General features: G+C 41.1%; 1 protein-coding gene across 2 annotated transcripts in view; it reads right to left on the minus strand.

The window, feature by feature from the left end:
* Window positions 1-17,317: 17,317 nt before the first annotated feature.
* The window catches only part of cfap20dc (CFAP20 domain containing), a 535,225-nt gene continuing 528,559 nt past the window's right edge, over window positions 17,318-23,983 (minus strand). For both annotated transcript variants that reach the window (XM_038810523.1, XM_038810522.1), the window contains one exon: window positions 17,318-22,971. In XM_038810523.1, the coding sequence (XP_038666451.1) occupies window positions 22,859-22,971 (113 nt within the window). In that variant the 3' untranslated portion in view covers window positions 17,318-22,858. The remainder of the gene's footprint in view (window positions 22,972-23,983) is intronic.

Raw genomic sequence — 23,983 nt, forward strand, 5'->3', positions numbered from 1 at the left:
CCTTGTTTTAACATTCCTTAAAGTGCCAGGCACTCAAAATTTAAGTGTTTTTCAAAACATCTGCTATTGCAAAATGTTTGGAAGTACTCTGTAGTCTTTTTGGAGTTGTGCTGATGAGTTCCTAACTTTGCCGGAGAGTGGTGTTGCACCCTGACAGGGAACAATTTGGTGACCTGATCTTCTGGAGGTTGCAACTGGTTTGAGGGCAACTGTGGTAGAGCCTCTGGATTTACAGCACAACAGAGAGAGGGAGGAGGGGCTGCTAAGAGGGAAAGCTTGGTGCCATATCCTCTGCCAACTTCGAATCAGACTGTACCATGCTCTTTGACAGTGAATGGAGGCTGCCTGTCTTGCTAAATAATGCATCCAGAATCTCAGGGCGGAATCTTACCAGAATTTGGCAAGTGTCAGGCTCACAAAGAGAACTGGTGTGGAACTCTTCAGTTCTACAGATCAGATTTCTCATGGAATCATAAGCCTCTTTGCCAAAAAAAAAATCGAAATTGGTGTGGGCTTGGATTATGTCGTCACTGTAGAACCTGTAACCAATTCCAAACAGATTGGACGCCTGGAGGGATTCCCTCAATTACCTCACGCCTGGCCAAATCTGTTGGAAAACTCGCTGGCACAATGGCAAATGGGCGAGGTTTGAATAATTAGTAGGGGGGGAGGGGGATCACTTGGCGGCGGAGGAGTGCGCTGATAATATTGAAGTGTATTGAAAGTTATTGGGCGTGAATCTTGTGATGTCGCCGGTATGGGGTGGGGAAAATTGGAAAATGCAATCTCTTTGGCAAGAATGGTGTTTCCTAATTCTTGTTAAGATTTTCCACTCTCGCTGCTGGTCCTGTTGGCAATGAGTACGCAATCAAGATTCCGCCCTTGCAAGTAACAACACCAACACCAGATCCATTCTCATATTGCCCTCTTTGTATTGGACATAACTAATGTAATTGATTCCCTGGCACTCAAATGTATATGTACCCCCAGTTCCGCCCCACCCACACACACACAAACAGGAGCCTACTTATGTGTTAAAAATAATATTGCTAATTGTACAGAGTTGCTGTTGTTGAGCTAGTGCACAATATCCTACCAGTTTTTTTTTGTATTGTTTTTCTTCTCTTATATATATATATATTTTATTCTGTGTACATAACTGTAGATATACTTTCTTCAAAAACCCAATAAACAACATTTAGAAAAAAAAAGATTCCACTCTCACTGTGCCAAGCTCAACAGAACATTCATTTGTGTTGCCCATCAAGTCTGAGTCCTCAAAAGCAATACTTGTCTGTTACCCCACCCCCTGGTGAGCTTGTAAACGAACCATCCTTTACCCCTGGCGGGCTACAGTCTACTTTTGCCCATATAACTCACCACATGCACGTCCCAAATCTATAGTAGCCTGCAAGGTAAATTTCATGCCAGTATTTGAAGTGGTGACTGAGTGTCAAAACAAGTGGCTTGGCCTCTACATTGGAGCTCTGCTGTTGCTCTCTGTTTTCTTCCTTGGGATGCTGTGGCTGTGCTGGGTGTCTGATGGAAGGAGATCAGAAGGGTAAGATTGGAGTGAGGGGAGGGATCCGGGGTATGAAGCTGGAGGTTCATGGACACTTCAACATTATTTTAGACAGCAGGATGAGGGGGAACTGGGAACTGAGAAGGCATGTCATGGTGAGTCTAGATGTCATACCGAGTCCTGAGTCCCAAGGATTAGTGCCAGGTGATTGATGGGGGTGCGTTGCGTTAAGCAGTGTGAGAGGTGTTGGTGTGGTCGGTTGAAGATGCCATGTGAAGATGCATTCACTGACCTTGAACTGGATGCCGTTAGATGTCCTTGAGGCACTCCTGCCAGGACCTCAGGTTCAGAAGCTGGGAATTGACTTTTCTGACCACCTCTCACCTTCACCTTGCGCCTCCTGCTCTCACCCCTCCCCAACCCTCCTGCCCTCAGCTCCCCCGCAACCAGGAACACCTCCAGTGCTGCATCCATCATCCTGAAGTGCTATCTCTGAACTTGTGTTTGCTTTTCCAGCACTTTACTCTCCTCCAATACTCTTCAGTACAGTTTCGCCTTTAAGGTGGACAGCCCATCTTTAAGAGCAGCAGACTGGCACACAAAATGATATCTGCACAGAGCTCCTTGGACTACTGCTGAGCACAGGGGCAGCATGAGGGAGATAAAACAGCAGGGCACCCACTTGGCCACATGCAACAATGATTTATATGATTTATATGCTCCCTTCTATTGGAACCGATGCAGGCAGGTTTCTAATTGTGATCTCTGGACCCAAAAACAGACATTTCTAGTTCCTGACATTCTGCAAACTTCCCTCCTCAAACAGAAATTCAACTCTGAGTGACCTGAATAGTGGTCTTAAAGGAACAGAACAGGTTGGCAGAAAAACATCAATCGTACTCTGAATTCTACAGTGGCTTTTCTTTGTCTTCCATTCCATCACCATTAAGGTTGGCAAAGTTTGACAAAATTTTTTTTTGTGCAATCAAATGGATGAGTTGCCAAACCTGTGCCATAGTTACGGTGACAGACCGGAACACCCCCTGTGTGGGCATCACGGGTGCCATTGTATCTTAGTTAGTTAGACAGTAACAGAAGACCATAGAGTAACATGATATCTCTGACATTATATTAGTGTTACCACCTTTCTACATTTTCAGCAAAATATCACAATTTAAAATGTATTTTTAGTCATTTCTACATCAGTGCTCTTTAGTATTGGGTATTCATTTTATTCATTAGTATTGCTTACTGATTAGATGAAACACAATTCTTATTTCCCTTTCATCTTTCAGCTGATTTAGAATTACATTTTTGTACATCACAACACTTCATTTCCATCAAAGCGGCTTGGATGGAAATACTTGTGGTGATTTGTTTGGGTGACAGCTTTCTGTGCACAGTCAAGTTGACCATCGCCTTTTATATTAGCAAAAATGCGCTGCAGGTCAATATTCCCATTACCTTTTTGTTGAAGTAAGCATTTTTTATTAACAAGAATATTTATGTGCTTACAAAATTCTATTCAGGCCACCAAAAGTTCATGTCAACTATGTACTGATGTAAGGAAATTGTTGTAATTTATTAAATTGTACTAAAGTTTATTACTTGACCGACCATTAGTAAAGGATTTATATCTTTCACAACTAGTGTTGCTTGAAAATACAAAGCACCTTCTGACCTTTCTAAGGTAATTTCCCAATGGAGACATTTTGAAAAGGTTTCATCATATTTCTAGAAAAGAACATAAAATTAATTTTACAAATCCTAAGGCATTATAAGCCCAGATCGTAAATCTAGATTGGTCTGACTAAAAAATAATAAATGAGGCTGAAAACCTCCTGAAAATTAATCACATTGAAGATCATATAATAACACCTTTAGTTTCATAGATTTGACTTGGTTGGCACAGGATGGGCTGTCCCCAGTAAGTTTCCAGCCCACTCCGGATATGAGGAATGCGGGATCTGGTTCTGGGGAATAAGATGGATCAAGCATCAATAGGGGAACATTTAGGGAATAGTGATAAATGTATAATGAGATTTGGGTTAGCCATGGAAATAAAAAGGGGCTTTTTATAGTAGAAATACTTATTTGAAGGAAAGTTAATTCCAGTGGGATAAGAACGGACTGGTAAGTTGGAATCAAAGATTGTAGTGGGACAATGGGCCATCTTTAAAGAGGAGAGTCAAAGTGCATTCCCATGAAGGAAAAAAGTAAGGTAACCAGAACTATAGCTCACTAGATGACAAAAGGAGTCAGATGAAGAAAAGAAAGCTTGCGTATGACAGATGTCAGGTTAATAATACAAATTTAAATATAGAAATTTAAATATAGAAAGTTCAAAGGGGAAGTAAAAAGGGAAATAAGGGAGGTAAAGAGAGAGTTTGAGAAGAGACTAGCAGTTGACATCAAAAACAATCTAAAAGTATTCTACAGGCAAATAAATAGTAAAGGGGCTAGACAGAGGAGGGGTGGGGCCATTTGGGGACCAAAAGAGGAATCTATGCATGGAGGCTGAGACACTAAATGAGTAGAAAAGCAAAATATTGTTGATACTGAGTTCTGATTGAAACTGTAAAACGCATTAGATAATCTATTGGATTAGGAAACCTGAGACTATTCACAACCTCAAAGCCATAGTTAAAAGTTGAGGTAAAAATCCTGAGAGCATCATGCAGAAGAAAACCCGTTAAATAAGTATCAAAGGAAAATGCCACAACAAGTCCAGATCTAGCACAGATCCCATTTAACAAGGTTAATGCCAAAGCAGTTCTCATAATCAAAGTAAACAATCTGGGAATAAAGGCGCAATGACAATATGCTTTGTTTTCGGCATGAGCTAGCAATATGTCAGTGCTGCCAAACATGCAGAGATAGACCAACACGTCTGGTGAGACTATCAATAACCATATCTAAAATTAACAGAATCATTAACAGCCTATGTCATATTTCAGTAATGAACTGGTGAAGCAACGAGTTTAATTTTACTGACACTCAGAACTGTAATTTGTTGAAATAAATCAAGAATATTCCAGAGCGGGTAGGCAAGGACCTTATGTGAACATGGGTCAAATAAAAGATCAGGTCATACATCATTTGGAAGACAAAGAAATATTTCAGATAACTTGACAATGTGAGAAAGAGGTCATGTAGGAAAATTAACAAGGGAAATGAAAGCCTTGCATGAAAATTAAGTCAGTTGCTATTCCATTCTAATAAATAGTTCTGAATGAATTGCAATAATATGTTTGAATACCCCAACAATAAAAACAGCTTTTTATAAAGTAATTCTTGTCCGTAAAGTGTGTTCAAGCGTGGATCATGTGATTTGAGTGTCAACAATGTCAATGAAAGAGGTAACTGTGGATGTGTTTGTCAGTTACTACAGTGGCTATTGACTGTTAGAGAATTATAGTCTTGTGCCGTAGATGTCACCAACATAGTGTACTCTCTTTTTTAATTGAATCTTGCATCATATTCCAGATTAACTGGACAGTTATTCTGGTTACAAAATCAAAGTTGAAAGCGACTGATTTACTCATTTCTGGTTTTGAATCAATAGGGCGATTTTTACTGACATTGCTGGGTGGCACAGCGCTAACAGACCTAGAAAAACTGTTTTAAGAATTTAAAAAAAAGAAAATTCTTTCTCCTATTTCCACTGCAGCCACCAAACCCCAACACTTGCTGCCAAGATGATTTAGCTGATAGGCCCTTATAACATACAAACACACATTTACCATTTTGCGACAAAAATGGGTGGGTCAGCCGAAAAGAAGGCAAAAGGCTACGTTTTTGTTTCTGCAGGGACGAGAGGAACAACAGTGCATGTTTAGGCTCCATAAAAGCAATGTAGGTTGTGTACTAATATGACTTTAAGGGATCTCTAGAAGAGGTGTATCATGTGACCCAATTTTCATTTCATTTTTGCCTACGAGCTAAATACAGCACAGCTCCGATACTTCCAGGTTTTTTACCCTTGTCCATATGTTCTCAGGTGCCTAGTCTAATTAAACAAACAGTGCTTACACAATCCTTTATGAACGATTGCTGTTTTTAAATCATTATAACACAACAGGTTGCTGCTGCACTGATCTCCCCCTACTCACTCCTGCAAAGAGCCTCCTGCCCCAGGCATAGCTTGATGTTGGCTGTAGGCCTTGGGCCACCCAATATTGCCCCATCCTGGCAGCGGTGTCCATTTGTTGGCTCCAGTCTTTTGGCTGTATAGCAATGTAAAGTCTGACCCTCAAAACGAACTCAGACTCCTGTTGGCTGGGGTGCTCTACTGAATGCTCCCCTGAACTTAAACTACACCCCAATGACTCTTCTGCCCAAATATGTTGCGAACATATGAGCTGCCAAATATTGAACATCAGAGAATATCTGATGCTGTTAATGATAGAACTCTCCACTGAATGCAATTGTAGTCCGACCATTCTATAGAAGTAGATATGACCTGAATCAGGTTTGTTAAAAGGTATTAAGTTGTTTTTTTCACTCACCAGGTATCGATGAATCTGATGGGTAAATCCAGCCTTTCCTGTTTTATGCCCTGGTGACATAACTTTACATCTGAAAATTTTATGGGAGGTGGGATTTTCTTGTACATATTCTTATAAAACTCCATTGAGTGTTTTTGTGAAGCTCCCTCCCCAGGTGTTTATATTTTGATGTGAACACACACAGTAATAATTTTCCTTCAAAATAAATGTTTTAAAGATTTTGTTAGAAATAGATAAAATAATAAAGCTTCCAACTATACTCACAATGCAACACATTATTGGTCAAAATCAGCTAGTCTCACTCTAAAATTCATTCCCACGATCTACCCAAGGTGTGCGGCTCCCTCGACGTGGAGACCTTGCGTGAGCGCCATTCAGCGCTGGTCTCCACAAATGGGGACCAGACGGAATGGTATTCGTGGGGCTCTCCCAGGGGTTTGGTGGCCCCCAGGTGCTTGCCCTCTGGGCAAGGTGGCACTCTGACACAGCTGGTGCCAGCCTGGCACCGTGGCAGTGCCCAAGTGGCACTGCCAGCTGGTAGGGGTACTGCCAGGCTGGGGTTTTGCCCATTCTGCAGATGGGTTTGGGGATGCCTTGGCCCAGTGGGGGGGGGGTGTTCTGAGTACCTCCTTATCGGTGAGTTTGGGGGGGGGGGGGGGGGGGGGGTCAGGGGTCATGAGAGCAGGACACAATTTCCATCCTGCACTGAGGAGCAATTTTTTTTGTGAAGATCCAGGCAATTGGAGCTCCTCAGTGCAAAAAGAAAAGACAAAGTCTGGCCTCGGCCGCGCATTCCCTGCTGAGGCCCCCAATCTACCCAGGTGATCATTTGATGGCATGATGTCTCTCGATGTTCCGAACATCATGAAAAACCTCGCTAATGGCGTGATAGGACTCTGTTTCCATTCGAGTAGATTGCACCCCAATCTCTAAATATCACTGGATCAAGAAAACACAACACATCCCAGATTTAATGTAGTAAATTGGAATAGCACAACTCAGAGAATTCATTGTTGGGTGATGCTTATTAATACTTCTATTTATAAAAAAATTTAGAGTACTCAATTATTTTTTTACAATTAAAGGGCAATTTAGCATGGCCAATCTACCTAGCCTGCACATCTTTGTGATGTGGGGGTGAAACCCACGCAAACATGGGGAGAATGTGCAAACTCCACACGAACAGTGACCCAGAGCCGTGATCGAACCTGGGATCTCGGCGCTGTGAGGCAACAGGGCTAACCCACTGCGCCACCGTGCTGCCCTCATACTTCTATTAACCTTCCTCTGCGCGCATTGTAAAACTTGGCTCATTCATTCTCATGGTCTATTATTTCCTGTCAAATTGATGAAAGTGGCAATGAATTTCTTTTTAAGATGGTAATTCTACTATTATTCTGCGGTTTAATATCTTTTGCAAGTTATTAATTTACTATTTGCTAATAATCGAATCCAGAAGGTCATAAAGAACTGAAAATTATCTTCAGCTTTAAGCACTCCTCTGAAACAATGCAATGGTAGGAATTTGCATGAAAAATTATTGAATTTCCTTGACATATATTTTGAGATTTCTGTCCTTTGCATGATCAACAGCACAAATAATTGATGTCACTGAATAGCTTTCAAGATCCTCGTCTCAGATGTCCCCAAATATCATGGATATCTGCAGCTGTAAATGCTCTTGGATTTGTCCTTGAACAGATATGAGGCAATCGACTCTCTTCAGTCAACTGAAAAAGAAGCATTTATTTTCAGAACCATGCCATGTCACTTTCTCTCTTACTATAAGATTCAGAAGCATCAATTCTTTGAAATTATTTTTTGAGTTTTAAGTTGTAATTAAATGGGAGATTGCTTTTAGATGAATATCCATATAATGTACTACACAGCCAGCAGATGCAATAACTGACTTTTGCTCACATTATCCTGGATTTTAGAAGAGGCATGGAGACGCTGTGGCATATCCGAAATGTTAGACAGACTCCTGATCCTGACGTCCCACCACCATATGCAGCATAGACTATCTTCACTCAGGGGGGGGGGGGCGAGAACCGAGGAGGGACACGACTCCCACATGAGAAACCCAAACTGAGCAGTGCCATTTGAAATCAAGTAAGAAGTCTTACAACACCAGGTTAAAGTCCAACAGGTTTGTTTCAAATACTAGCTTTTGGAGCACTGCTCCTTCCTCAGGTGAATGAAGAGGAATGTTCCAGAAACATATATATAGACAAAGTCAAAGATGCAAGGCAATGCTTAGAATGCGAGCATTTGCAGGTAATCAAGTCTTTACAGATCCAGAGATAGGGGTAACCCCAGATTAAATAGGTGTGATTTGTCTCAAGCCAGGACAGTTGGTAGGATTTCGCAAGCCCAGGTGGGGGGTGAATTTAATGCGACACAAATCCCAGGTTCCGATTGAGGCCACACTCATGTGTGCGGAACTTGGCTATAAGTTTCTGCTCAGCAATTCTGCGTTGTCCATTCATTCGTTATCATGGGAGGGTTGCGTGGTGTCGTGGTCACTGTTCTGAAGGCTGGGTAGTTTGCTGCAAACAATGGTTTGTTTGAGGTTGCTCGGTTGTTTGAAGGCAAGTAGTGGGGGTGTGGGGATGACCTTGGCAAGATGTTCATCTTCATCGATGATGTGTTGAAGGCTGTGAAGAAGACGTCGTAGTTTCTCCGCTCCAGGAAAGACCACGACACCACACAACCCTGCCATGGCAATCTCTGCAAGACATGCCAGATCATCGACATGGATACCACCATTACACGTGAGAACACCACCCACCAGGTACGCGGTACATACTCGTGCGACTCAGCCACCGTTGTCGACCTCACACGTTGCTGGAAAGGATGTCCCGAAGCGTGGTACATTGGCGAGACCATGCAGACGCTGAGACGACGAATGAACGGGCATCACGCGACAATCACTAGGCAGGAATGTTCCCTTCCAGTCGGGGAACACTTCAGCAGTCAAGGGCATTCAGCCTTTGATCTCCGGGTAAGCGTTCTCCAAGGCGGCCTTCAGGACGCACGACAACGCAGAATTGCTGAGCAGAAACTTATAGCCAAGTTCCACACCCGAGTGCAGCCTCAACCGGGACCTGGGATTCATGTCGCATTACATTCACCCCCCACCATCTGGCATCGGTTTGCGAACTCCTACCAACTGTGCTGGTTTAAGGCAGTTCACACCTCTTTAACCTGTGATTACCCCTGTCTTTGGATCTGTAAAGATTTAATTACCTGCAAATGCTCGCATTCCAAGCATTGTCTGGCATCTTTGAATTTGTCTATATATATGTTTCTGGAACATTCCTCTTCATTCACCTGAGCAAGGAGCAGTGCTCCGAAAGCTAGTGTTTGAAACAAACCTGTTGGACTTTAACCTGGTGTTGTAAGACTTATTACTGTGCTCACCCCAGTCCAACGCCGGCATATCCACATCATTTGAAATCAATGCAGAGTTCAAACAGACCCCCATTTCATTGCAGCGAGGGTCTTAATTTGAAGAGTGGGAGTTACAAATCTTTTGAGTAGGCATAAATGCAATTACGAAATAGGTAAGGTATGCAGAACTGACAAGCTGTCAAGTTATTTAAATTTCCAGCCCTTTAAAAATAGAAAAACTCAGCCCATTTGTGACTAAGGTTGAAAAAACTCAGGCTGTTAAGTTATTTCAATGGCCAGCCTGTTAACAGTTACAACAAAAAAAACTGCCCGTGTTCAGTTCCAGCAGTTTCAATAACATATTGTAACCAAATGGCTAAGTGCTATCATAATAGCATTATTAATGCTTGGCTGTTTTCCACAACCTAGTTATCACAGTGGGAGGTGAAGTGTTGTGGGTTCAGTTTGATCAACAGATAAGTAATTATTAAAGAATTATCAAAGTCTTTGATGCAGGGTTATGAATACAAGTCTGTTTGTTTTGAGAAGTGATTAACTATTTGGAAAGATTTAAATGTTTTGGATGGGCTTTCACAAATAATATTTTTTTTAATACAATTAATTTGTAATAGGTATTTTAAACTTTATTTTATTTAATCTCAGCATGGCTCCTGACGTCTGTCCATGGTGAATCCTGGATGATTTTGCATAGGGAGTGTAAAGGCAAAGATTAGTGTGTCATGTGTTGGCATGAACTGGCACTAAGTTGGCATAGGGGCTATAAGGATACATTATAGTGGGTGGGGGCTTGGAGAGCACGTGGGGGTGTGTGCGGGTTTTAATGTCTGAGCATGGGGAGTGAGTGAAGTGGTGAGAGAATGTGTGGCGTGAAAGCTAGAGGGCCTAATGTTAAAGAAAAGAAAATGGGACTCTGCGGCAGGTATTTCGATCGACTACCTTGGCATTTGGCAGCCCCTGTGGCCACCTCCGTTATGGACCTGGGGTAGGGGGGGGGGGGGGGGGGATGAACCTGACTCTATCCCACCCTTGCTCCCCCAGAATGATGAACCTGCCATTTGGGACACTTTCTCCCAAGGCGGGTGTGGCAAGCTCAACTCCTATTATCACATTTCGATACTCCCATTACCCAATTCAATGGATTGATTCATGTGTTTGATTGAATATTTACACTACTTTCTGGGCAGTTCGGTTTCAATGTTAAAAAAGTAGGAGGCTTAATATGATGATGTTTCAAAGTAGAGCTATGACGTTTTCGGGTAGTTTAAGTCGATTATTTTGAAAAGTTGGTTTATTACAATCCAAGAACAATACTTCATTCAATAAAAGCAGCGTGACAATAGTCTTTCCAAATGGATGATGTATCCTTTAGTGTGCTGAGGAATCAAACCAACAAGTAAACACTGTGCACTTAAAACCATTCACATTATTGCAAAACCAGATGCATAACTAATGTCTTACAAAGCACTTTGCCCCGTCAAAAACCTTCAAAGTGATTCATTTCTACCCGAGAATTAAATTTGCCCCAGGACACCAAATTGTATATAAAAGTGAACCTTCTGTCAGATAGAGCCAGGCGTTCCCGCTGGCCATCTAAAATCCCAACCAAAATGGGACAAAGTGGTGGGCAGCATGCCCATGTGAATATTAAGTGACCCAATGGCATTTTCAGGCAGCTACTGCCCCATTTACCATTTGCTCTTGTCAGCCAAAGTTAAAATTAACCTTAGTGGCTCTCTCACTAACCAGTAAGAAGTTGAAACAGTAGCCCATTTCGGAAAGCGTTGCGATAGAGGATCAGCTATGATTATGTTGAATGGTGGAGCAAGCTCGGTGTGACATCAAACTAATCCTCTGATTCCTTTTTTTTTTAAAGAGTACCCATTTCACTTTTTCCTATCTAGTCTGGGCAATTCACCTACACTGCACTTGTTTTGATTTGGGGCGGGGGGGGGGGGGGGGGGGGGGGGGCAAACAAGGGAAGAATGTGCAAACTCCACAAGGACAGTGACCCAGAGCCAGGATCGAACCTGGGGCCTCAGCGCTGTGAGGCAGCAGCACTAACCACTGCAACACCATGCTGCTCTTGAGACCAGTAACTTGTTTAAAGTCGACAAACTTTGAAATCTCAGTTACTAACAAGGAGAATAAAGCAAGGGGTTGCAAGTCCGCACTCCCAAAGATCTAGCCTCTAAGTTCCCCCCAAAGCAGCTCTGACTTGGACGGCTCAACTGCACACCACCTGATGGTTCAATCTCTTCTTCTGAGACTACCTTCCACAGCATTGACAAAGCTGAACTCCAGCATCAGGGCAGCACGGTAACATAGTGGTTAACACAATTGCTTCACAGCTCCAGGGTCCCAGGTTCGATTCCCGGGTTGGGTCACTGTCTGTGGGGAGTCGGCACGTTCTCCCCGTATCTGCATGGGTTTCCGGTTTCCTCCCACAGTCCAAAGATGTGCAGATTAGGTGGATTGACCATGATAAATTGCCCGTAGTGTCCAAAATTGCCCGCAGTGTTGGGTGGGGTCACTGGGTTATGGGAATAGGGTGGAGTGTGGCCTTGAGCAGGGTGCGCTTTCCAAGAGCTGGTGCAGACTCAATGGGCCGAATGGCCTCCTTCTGCACTGTAAATTCTATGATTCTATCAAATTATTGATACAATTTCAGCTCTTTAGCAGACTGTTAGGTTCACATATCTGGCACCGTCCCTGGGTTTCTTTTAACTCGTCTCCTGGCCGCATCAAGGTCTAAATGGATACATTTTCACAAGAAAGGTGCAAAACAGGGTTTGGGTATGTTTCACTGCCAGAAATCCGCCTCAGGCGGAAAACTGATTGAAGTTCATATTTTTCTCGAGTGAACCCTTGGGTTTCATGTTTAATTATCACCAGTCAATGGAGGCGGTTCAGATGAGTGTGGGGCTCATTTAGGTTCCCATAGTAGCCATCAATGAAAATGCTGCTTGGTCTGAGGGAAAGATTTATCATCTACTCAGTTCTCCACAACTTCTGAGCACTCACTATCTGCAGCCCACCAACAGCAGCAGATTTGCTGCTTTGAGCCACTTCTTCAGCTACTCTCCCAGTGGTTTCCCTCCATGGTGGTTCCTACCATTGATCTCCGCCTCTCAGTGGCTCCTTCCTTGGTGGTCTCTCCCTCAGTCTGGAATCTACCTCCTTGGGTTGTCTCAGTCATGGGACTCTTATCATGGCTCCAAAACTGGGTCCAGTGATTGTTGTTTTGCCACCATGCTACTGATGTCCTAGATGGCTGAGCCCTTTAACTGAAAAAAAAACCTAGAATGGAGCATGCACAACCTGTCACCCTGTTGTGCTTCATGAATGCTTTAGAATTCTTGGGTCTGCGGGAAAATTTCCCGTTTTTAACACACAATCATGTTTAATTTTAGCAATCTAAAAGGGTTTCTTACCTCTCCCAGAGGGTGGCTCACCTACCCCAAAGGATGCTTGTCCTCTTCCAAAAGTGTCCCAAGACTATATCCAAAAGGTCATTTGGCTATCCAAATGAAATTATCAAATTCAGATTAGCTGTTACCTGGTTTACACACAATGGATTACAAACTCCTGGCATACTGTTAAGAATTGAAGAAAATTAAGATTAAAATATGAAATTGGGATAACATAAAAAAGGGAATTGATAGGGGACGTTTTTATATGCAAATCAGCATTCCAGTGTAGTTAAGTGAACTGTTGTATATAATATTTGATATTGTTTGGAAACAAAGGGCCTCTCCAATTTCAGGAATGTAGATCACGTAGGAGCAAAGGGTGACTTCATGTAATACTGTGTGTATAGCCAACCATCAGTGTAGTTAAGTTAGCTGTTGTAGTGTATTATAGTTGTTCTTTTCATGTGCTTTTTCTTCTAAGTTCATAAATATTCTTTATTAATTGATCACAAAATGACTGGACTATTCCTCCCTTGTTTCCACATCTTTTCTCACAGAATACCAAATTGAAAATATACACCACTAAAAGCGGGTGTTCCAAGTTTGGAGATGGCTCTTGGGATCAGCCATTTCTGCTATTTTCAGCATGATGGAGTGGCTCAAGTCTTTGCAGATGGTAAACAACTGTCAGGGTCACATTTGTAACATATCTGTACTTATTACAGTTATTATGAATGTGGGAAATTAACGAGATTAACAGTGAATTTGAGATTAAAATAAAATCACAGACAAATAACAAGACTAGCAGGCATCTAGAGGAATAATGAGATGTCTTTTTCTTAGTAACAAGATTAGCAGGAGTGTAGAGATATTGAGGGCGTATTGGCCATTTCAGGAATATTGCTTGCCAGAGATCAGTGGGACTTTACAAATCATAAAATCTAAAGGAAAGGAACTTGAGATAGGTAGACAGTAGAATCCACAGAGGGGAATATCGAAGCGACTGAACAATATAACTACCAGAACCCTCATTGGGTAAGGAGGCTAGTTCTCTATCCAACAATCAGACAGGCCAGTTCCATATACGATCCAGGCCCCGGAGGCTTGTTCCATCTAACATTTAGAGCCACAACATAGTGCAGATAAAAGCAAATTACTGCGGATGCTGGAATCTGAAACGAAAGGGAAAATGCTGGAAAATCTCAGCAAGTCTGGCAGCATCTGTTGGGAGAGAAAAGAGCTAACGTTTCGAGTCATAGAACATAACAGCCCAGTACAGGCCCTTCGGCCCTCAATGTTGCGCCGACTTGTGAAAACAATTTAAAGCCCATCTACACTATTCCCTTATCGACCATATGTCTATCCAATGACCATTTGAATGCCCTTAGTGTTGGCTAGTCCACTACTGTTGCAGGCAGGGCATTCCACACCCTTACTACTCTCTGAGTAAAGAACCTACCTCTGACATCTATCTCCCCTCAATTTAAAGCTATGTCCCCTCGTGCTAGACTTCACCATCCAAGGAAAAAGGCTCTCACTGTCCACCCTATCTAATCCTCTGATCATCTTGTATGCCTCAATTAAGTCACCTCTTAACCTTCTTCTCTCTAACGAAAACAGTCTTAAGTCCCTCAGCCTTTCCTCATAAGATCTTCCCTCCATACCAGGCAACATCCTGGTAAATCTCCTCTGCACCCTTTCCAATGCTTCCACATCCTTCCTATAATGTGGCGACCAGAACTGCATGCGATACTCCAAATGTGGCCGCACCAGAGTTTTGTACAACTGCAACATGACCTCATGGCTTCGAATCTTAATCCCTCTACCAATAAAAGCTAACACACTGTACACCTTCTTAACAACCCTCTCAACCTGGGTGGCAACTTTCAGGGATCTATGTACATGGACACCGAGATCTCTCTGCTCATCCACACTACCAAGAATCTTACCATTAGCCCAGTACTCTGTCTTCCTCTTATTCCTTCCAAAATGAATCACCTCACACTTTTCTGCATTAAACTCCATTTGCCACCTGTCAGCCCCCAGCTCTGCAGCTTATCTATGTCCCTCTGTAACTTGTAACATCCTTCCGCACTGTCCACAACTCTACCGACTTTAGTGTCATCTGCAAATTTACTCACCCATCCTTCTACACCCTCCTCCAGGTTATTTATAAAAATGACAAACAGCAGTGGCCCCAAAACAGATCCTTGTGGTACACCACTAGTAACTGGACTCCAGTCTGAACATTTCCCATCAACCACCACCCTTTGTCTTCTTCCAGCTAGCCAATTTCTGATCCAAACTTCTAAATCACCCTGAATCCCATGCCTCCGTATTTTCTGCAATAGCCTACCTTGGGGAACCTTATCAAATGCTTTACTGAAATCCATATACACCACATGAACTGCTTTACCCTCATCCACCTGTTTGGTCACCTTCTCAAGAATTCAATAAGGTTTGTGAGGCACGACCTACCCTTCACAAAACCATGTTGACTATCTCTAATCAAATTATTCCTTTCCAGATGATTATACATTCTATCTCTTATAAACCTTTCCAATACTTTGCCCACAACAGAAGTAAGGCTCACTGGTCTATAGTTACTGGGGTTGTCTCTACTCCCCTTCTTGAACAAGGGGACAATATTTGCTATCCTCCAGTCTTCTGGCACTATTCCTGTAGAAAATGATGACATAAAGATCAAAGCCAAAGGCTTTTCCCCAGCTTCCCAGAGAATCCTAGGATAAATCCCATCCGGCCCAGGGGACTTACCTATTTTCACACTTTCCAGCATTGCTAACACCTCCTCCTTATGAACCTCAAGCCCTTCTAGTCTAGTAGCCTGGATCTCAGTATTTTCGACAAGTCTTTTTCCTGAGTGAAAACTGACGAAAAATATTCATTTAGCACCTCTCCTACCTCCTCAGACTCCACGCACAACTTCCCACTGTCCTTGACTAGTCCTACTCTTACCCGAGTCATTATTTTATTCCTGACATACCTATAGAAAGCTTTCGGGTTATCCTGGATGCTACCTGCCAAAGACTTCTCATGCCCCCTCCTGGCTCTTCTTAGCTCTCTCTTTAAGTCCTTCCTAGATAACTTGTAACTTTCGAGCACCCTAACTGAACCTTCATGTCTCATCTTTACATAAGCCTCCTTCTTCTTCTTGACAAGTGTTTCAACCCTCACTCGACCACTTCCTCCCTGCCTGACAGGTATATACTTATCAAGGACACGCAGGAGCTGTTCCTTGAACATGCTCCACATTTCCATTGTGCCCATCCCCTGCAGTTTTTCTCTCCATCCGATGCATCCTAAGTCTTACCTCATCGCATCATAATTGCCTTTCCCCCAGATATAACTCTTGCCCTGCCCTTGACTCTTTGTCAAAGCTGGATATTGTGGGACATAGTTCAGATATTCTCCTCCAAAAGACGCAACTTTGTGCCATCACTGAACCAGGAAGAGACATTTTTCCAGACTTGATCATCTAAGTGGCATTGTGTGGTAACTATTAACTCGATTTGACCTGTGGAGTTACTAAGATTGGATATTGCCTGGGAAAAGGGGTGTTTCAGTGAGTTCAGGGAACATGGGTGTATTTTGGGAACAAGTGGTAACTTCAGATAAAACGGTGTATTTAGTTATATGTCATGGTGTCTTTTGTTGTCTGTTATTTTCTTTTACTTTAATATATATTCTTTTTTAATTGCTTACATAACGATTGGACTGGTTCCTCATTGGATTGTACATTGTTTCCACACATTATTCCAAACAAAATTATACCACTAAGAACCAGTGTTTCAAGTCATCCTGTGGGAATATGAGGCACTCTCGCAGGTAACATCAGTGGGGTTTGTAATACAGTCACCCCACTGCATCCTGTTGTGCCAAAGAAATTAAAATGTTTAAAGTCTACTGTGTATTACGATGTACACTTACCTGTATCTGGGCAGCTTGGGACGGGCTGTGTGTTGCATTTGGGAATTTTACAGATTTTGGGTCTCAGGCCTAGCATGTACTTATAATACCCAACATAAAGTGTGAAAAATAAAGAATGAAAGGGTTTTATTCAAATTGCTACCCAGTGCGGCAGCTTCGAATGTAGCTGGTGTTCGGTCCTTCCGGATTTTGGGATGCTGGTTAAGGGGTCCGGTTAACATAATCAAACATAATCAAAATATCCCTTCTGCATTTTCATAAACCCTCTGACAGCTGAGGATTCTGTTTTTTTGTTACTGCATTATTTATTGACATATATATATTTGCTGCCTACTATATTTTGTGAATCCATCAAATGAACCTCTTAAATCAGATTTTGAGTTTTAACCCTGTTATAAACTCTTAAGGGAGAGAAGTTAAACATTTTTGTTTTTTGGAAGACTTTATTTGTCATTAAAAATCATTTAATTTAATCAAAACAAATTTTGACACTTTGTACTGTCTGAAATCTGTTCACATCGAAAGTAGTGCCTCTAATTAGATTCAAATTAAAGGAAAATTTACAAAGAAAAACTTCTGCACTTTGAATTACTTCTGGCACAAAATTATTAGCATCTCAACAACACAAAAATAAATCACAAAAGTACGATTGTGATTGAAAATTGAAGTTTTACTATCACCAATTTTCAGAAGTAATTTATAGCACATTGAAGAGGGAAAAATCTGGTTTGACTAAATCTACTCAGTGGACGAAATGTCAAAACGATTGTTGGGACTGAACTGTGTGCTGTAATTGCACACCCACTGAAAAATATAATGGCCTGGATTTTGTGGTCAGTGGCAAAGTGAGAGAGCTAGTTCCCTGATCTTGAATAAAACTGTCCACAAAGATCAAGCAATTTTGATTTTGTCGATTTCTCCTTTCTCAAAGCCAGTTTGAGTCTGACGTCAAGTCAAGGGGATTTTCAGACATCTAGCAATAGTGCCAGCATCAAGCAGGGTAATCAGCCACTCACATTGAGGCATTCTAACTGACAGCAAACCCGGAAGTAAAATGTTTTTTTGCTTTTTGTAAAACTTTAAGGAGAATGAAATACATTGCGACTTACCCCTAGGATTAAGAAAATAGCTGAAATATTATAAACAAACTTACATCTGTTTAAAAAAATGAAGACTTTTTATCATGATGGAGAAATTTGGCATTCAGGGAAAGTGAGGCTGTTCATAACGTGAAAAATCCATTTACACCTCATTCAACAAGATATAACTTGTCCAAGGGTTCTTACAGTAAGACTGTAAGAACAGCTCAAAGCGGCAAGTTTTCATCAGTTCAGTGATTTCTACTTGATTGCAGTCTGAGAAGGCTTCAATAGTGCATCTATCGAGGATGCTGATAGCCGATGGCAACCTCTGGATTTTTCATCATTATTACCACAAAATTTGGTGCATTGCATTTTCTGATCAGCTTTGCCATATATGTTTAGCGCTAGTATGTTAAATGCTTACCAAAATGAAAAAAATTAGCTTTTTCATTCAAACTACCAGGAATAACATAATACATCGCGGTACCGTTGTTGCTGGTCTAAAAAACACTGTTATTCAGTGACAATTAATTAAATCGATATCAACCCTAAGTGCTAACCACTTTTTCTTAATCTTGGAGAAAGCCTGAATACATTTTAACAAAGATAAAAAGACTTTATTGAATACTATAATAAGCTAGTGATGCCCACAGCCTGTGAAAGAATCAATAAAAAAAATCATTGGATTATATCTTTCCCCAGGAACCATAAAACATTACAACAGTAAAACTTCTCATTTCAAATCATAAATCAAACTACACAAAACTACATTGAGAGCATTTTCAGCATGAAATTCTTCTTCAGATTTCCTACACTAAAGGACACAACACATTAGTTCCAATGGAGCTCTGCACTGTTACAGAACTGACATTAACCTACTGTCTACACAAACTGCAGTAAGTTGGTTTTAGTCCGTCAACATGAAATAAGTGAAACATTACATGCGTGAACTTATAAATAAATGCATTTGTGCATTTGGCTCCACATTTTTAAGATAGACCATTAAACTCTATTAAAAGGAATTCTTCTCAAGAAGGAATGCTTTGCCTTCTGCAGGCTAGCTTTATACGAAGACAGAAAGGATGAACAAATATGCAAAAGTAAATGGAGTCATAATAAAACTAATGTAATGAGGAAGAAGGCATCAGATATGAATACAATAATATCAGAATATCAAATTTTGAATTGGTTCAAAAGAAATTGAATGAGCTAAAATATATGAAACTGCAAAGTTCAAAAGACAAAAAGGACATCATAAAAACAGCAGCTCTTCGGGCAGTGGTGCAACACACCATGCACGCACATCAAAAAGAGTGACCATAAGGAAGCGTTATTCTTCCACATGGGTACGTCATTTAATTGTACTCCTATAACTGCTAATTGCTGGCGACTAAATACCATTGGTCGATGCTGACATGTATACCAGTCAGGCAAAATAACTAAAAAAGGGGCAAAAAAAAGTTAGAAATATGAAAAACAAAAACAATACTTTCATTATGTTTGACGCTATGTTTTGACATGACGGAAGAAGAGCCTTACATTTTTTAATTGTTCTGTGGATTTTCTAAGCTACACACTAATTGGATCTGAGAATGTTGATGAATGGCCTACTCTCAGATCATTGGCAATTAGATGAAAAGCGTGAATTAGTTACTCAGAAGTGACCACAAGTACATAGACTAAAGCAATTCTAAATAATTTGCCCTTTATTCTCAGGTACATACTTCACTCAGTGGTTTTCCACATCAAGGTTTCTGAGAGAGTGAATTCAGTTCCATAAAAATTCTAACCAACTAATTTATGGATCTCATAATTTCAATAGAAAATCATATTTTTTACCAATGAGTTGCGGCACAAAAGAACACGCTTTTCAATGTTACTTTTGCCTGATGTAATGGACGTAAATCAGTGCACAGAAATAGAGATTTTTTGCAGCCAGTCTGCCCTCGAATTTGATGGCCAATGCACAACCCAAGGAAAGCTTTGTCCCCCCACAGCTCACTTCTGCACAAAAAGCAGGAACAATTAGGTCCAACTGGTCTCCAAAGGCAACCACAATCAGCCTTCGCCACAGAACACTTGCTAATACCGACTGAGCTCAGAACTGAAGAATGGCAAACACGGAATTTCAAATCAATGTTAAATTGGCAGTTTCATGAGAAACGGAGGAAAATAATTTTCTTTTCACCTCTGGGCAATGATTGATATCGAAGTCAGACTGCAACCAACGAGAACATCTTGTATTTATGTTTTGCCTTTAATGTGATAAAATGTCCCAAAGCATTTCACAGGAGCATTATAAAACAAAATTTTACATTGAGCCATTGAAGAGATATTATGGTAGTTTAGCAAAAGCTTGGTCAAAAATCTATTGTTAGCGGAGTATCTTAAAGGAGGATAAAGAGATAGAGTTGAAGGAGGGAATTCCAGAGCTTTAGACTTCGGCAGCTGAAAGCTCAGCCATCAATAGTGGACCAATAAAATTGGGCTTTCTCAAGAGCCTAGAATTAGAGTACTGGTGTCTCAGAGGGTTGTTGAGGCTGGAGGAGATTATAGGGGTAGAGAAGGGCAAGGTCATTGAAGAAATTGAAAACAAGGGTGTGAATTTTAAATGTACGATGTTGCTTAATCAGGATGCAAACCTAGGCCAGTGAGCACAGAAGGAAATCATCTTCTAATGAAAAGTAATTGGCCTGAAATATTTGCTTTGTTTCCACAGCTACTGCCAACCCTGGAGTATTTTGTTTTTATATTTGTGGAAATTGTCTGAGCTGACTTGATTGATGTGATTTCAGACAGCTCTGAGTCATTGTTCTTTTCCAGCGTTTGTAAACAGCTCATAATTCTGAACAAATCCAGGTTAAAATGATCAGTCTTACTTAATTCCAAAGGAATTGCCATGATAAAATGAGGATATATAGCACTGATGTGGTGAGACTTGGTTCTCTAACACTGGTGTAATGTTGGGCAGTGTATCAGAAGTTTTATGCTGCACATTATTATACCCGACTTGTGAATTGCAGGCTGCTGACTTTCAAGTGTCGGAGACGTCCACCAAACACATTTGACACCTCAATTATAAAAATTAGTGTAATTGTGCTTATTTTAGGACCCTGTCTGCCCTACCTAATTAATCATGATCTTCATCAGCCTAACCAGAAGTCCTTAAAGGCACTTCTGGGGGTAGCCCTTAAACAGGGAAGTGATTTTTTTCATAGAACTGTTTCTGTGGAGCCTGTAGAGGCACTGGTCTGGGCTTACTATCCCTGACTTGCCTCTCGCTGCAGTCAATATGGTGGAATCGCCACTGGCCAATTTCTTCAGGCTCCAACTTGTGACCTGCACCTAGGAACTAAATTAGTGGCTGCATCATTCTGATTTTATGCAGATAAGACCAAATATTTAATTTTGAATAGGCCTCAGGCAACACTATCAAACTTCCGATGACCATTTTGTCGTGGTTTCCAGCATGGAACCAGTTTCTCAGCCTCTATATTTACATTTGGAAGCTTTCCAGCAGATGGTTACTGAACCAGAGATGGAAACCTGGCTAAAATTAATCTTCAGGGTTATTTGCCCACTTTTTGCGAAGAGATGGATCAGTGCTCCATTTAATGCACCACACAGACCCCTTTCTAAATGTTTTGCGAATATTAAACCAATTAGTTTTACACTTTGCCATCATGGGGAAAGTCCTTTGCTCAATTTCTAGTTTTGCCAACTTAAAATTCTCCTTTACAAAATGATGTAAAATATAAATCTAAGAACCAATATAATTCACGAAAATTAGTTTTTGCAGAGATATTTATGAACGAATCTCAAAAACTCAAAAATGTTTGGCAATATATCCTCTAGATAATAATTATGAGGTTACCACTCTCCAGTACAGGATAAAATCAATGATATATATTTTATACAGTGTATGTACTGCATTGATATAAGTTTGACCAAATGCATGGAACAGAATTTTCTGCTTTGGTTCGCACCTAGACGTCAGGGGCAAACGCATATCCCAACCTCACATTATGTCTGGAACAGTGACCCAACATCAATTTTGGTTGGATTAACCAAATAGTCGGCCAGAGAATATGCTCACCATCTAATTAAGGATGGTGGGAGCACACATGGTCTCAAAGTTGGAGGATCAATCGGAGGCACTCCAGCACTGTCACCTGCAGTTTAGGAGGAAAGAAGGTACCTCCTTCCTGAGCAATTTGAAGTAAGAAATAGCCACAGCTGATGGACCACAGCTGATGGACCATCACTCTTGGCATGGGAGCAATCCTGCAGTGCTGGCCGTGTGGTCTGCTGGCGGGAGGCTGTCTCCAGTTATCTGCCGCAGGCTTACTGGAAAATTCCAGTCGACCTACAATCACCTGCCTTAAGTGGCCTCTTAATTAACTCAACAAGCTACCCACTGCTTGCGAGCAGGAAGCCGTTTTTGGCCCAAAATGGCGCAGGTGTGGAACGGTATCAAACCATCTCAAAATTATGCATTCGCCCATCTACGTTTCTGCCCCCAATGCCGAGTGAAAATCGTCCCCAGATTCAAAACACTATATCTCTTTGTGATGTTAATTTTACAATTTGACACATTTGGCTATAATGCTGTACCTGTTAAATGCTAATTATATTTCCTCGGTTTCAAAATAAGACATGGTTCATGCTAAACAGTACATGTATACAAAAGCCCAAACGTGCATTTGAGAACACATTTAGAAAAAGAAACATATGGAACTGTGGAAGCTGTCTGGTTAAAGTGTTGGGTAATTAATAAGGGTAATGTGTGCTGAAATGCTGCAACAGACCTCAGATCATTTCTACATCATTCAGTCTTCCTTTGGATTGAAGTACTTCTGTCTGATTTGATGACGAATGCCAGGGTTGTCTTTGAAATGTTATGTTCTTAGGGTCTCAAAAACATCCAAGCAATTACCGTGCAATAGCGTTGCTTCAAAGCTCTCAATCTTCGACTCATGCTAGTTCATAGTATTTTCCTGTTTTTGGATCAAAGTAACAATTCAAACAGGGATCATACAACAGATCCAGTACTTCATCCTGATCTTCAGTATTACTTGCAGTATCATCTGTCAAATGCAACAGAAAGGATTGTGAGGCACAAGTGAAAACATTCTATTTTCTTAAGCTGTTTTCCTCCACACTTTTGAATCAAGGCACTAAGATTGTTGAATAATGTAGGAGTCATAGCAGATTCACTCAATTGCATGAAAAATGATAAGGTAGTACATATTTTGTGGCAAGCAACACTAATGCTGGCATTCATCAAAATAAAATTTATGAAATATATGTAGTTTTTCTTTTAATATTTTAAAGATTCAACCTTCAACCCCTTGAGTCACAAGGTTGTGGGTTTAAGTTCTGTTTCAGAGCTTGAGTGCAACAACTTAGGCTGACACCCGAGTGCAGTACTGAGATTGCGCTAGGCTGGAGTGACAGCCATGTTTCAGGTAAGACATTATACTGAGGCCCTGTTTGCCCTCTCAGGTTTTTCTTTATTCTTTCACGCTGGAAAGGCTAGCATTTGTTGCCCATCCCTAATTTCCCTTAAACTGTAGGACCTGCTGGGCCATTTAAGGGTCAGCCACATCACAGGTAAGGATGGCAAATTTCCTTCCATAAACAACATTAGTAAACCAGATGGGTTTTTATGACAATTACTAATAATAAACTTTATTGTCACAAGTAGGCTTACATTAACACTGCAATGAAATGACTGTGAAAAGTCCCTAGTCGCCACATTCCGGCGCCGGCTCGGATACACTGAGGGAGAATTCAGAATGTCCAATTCACCGAGTTGACTTCATGTCTCAGGTGGACATAAAATATCCTATTCCGGGGAAGAACAGGGGTGTTTTCCTTGGTGTCCTTGTTAACATTTCTACCACAATCAACAGAATGTTTTTGGAATTTTGCTCTGCGCAAATTGGTTGCTGCATTTCCTACATTACAAGAGTGGCTACACTTCAAAAAATAATTCATTGGCTGTGAAGTACTTTGGGATGTTTGGTGATTTTGAAAGGCGCTATGTAAATGCCAGTTTTTTAAAACTTGAGTTTGTAATTCATATAAACAGAGACC

This window comes from Scyliorhinus canicula, chromosome 11 (genome assembly GCF_902713615.1).
Source record: "Scyliorhinus canicula chromosome 11, sScyCan1.1, whole genome shotgun sequence".
Classification (NCBI taxonomy): Eukaryota; Metazoa; Chordata; class Chondrichthyes; order Carcharhiniformes; family Scyliorhinidae; genus Scyliorhinus; species Scyliorhinus canicula.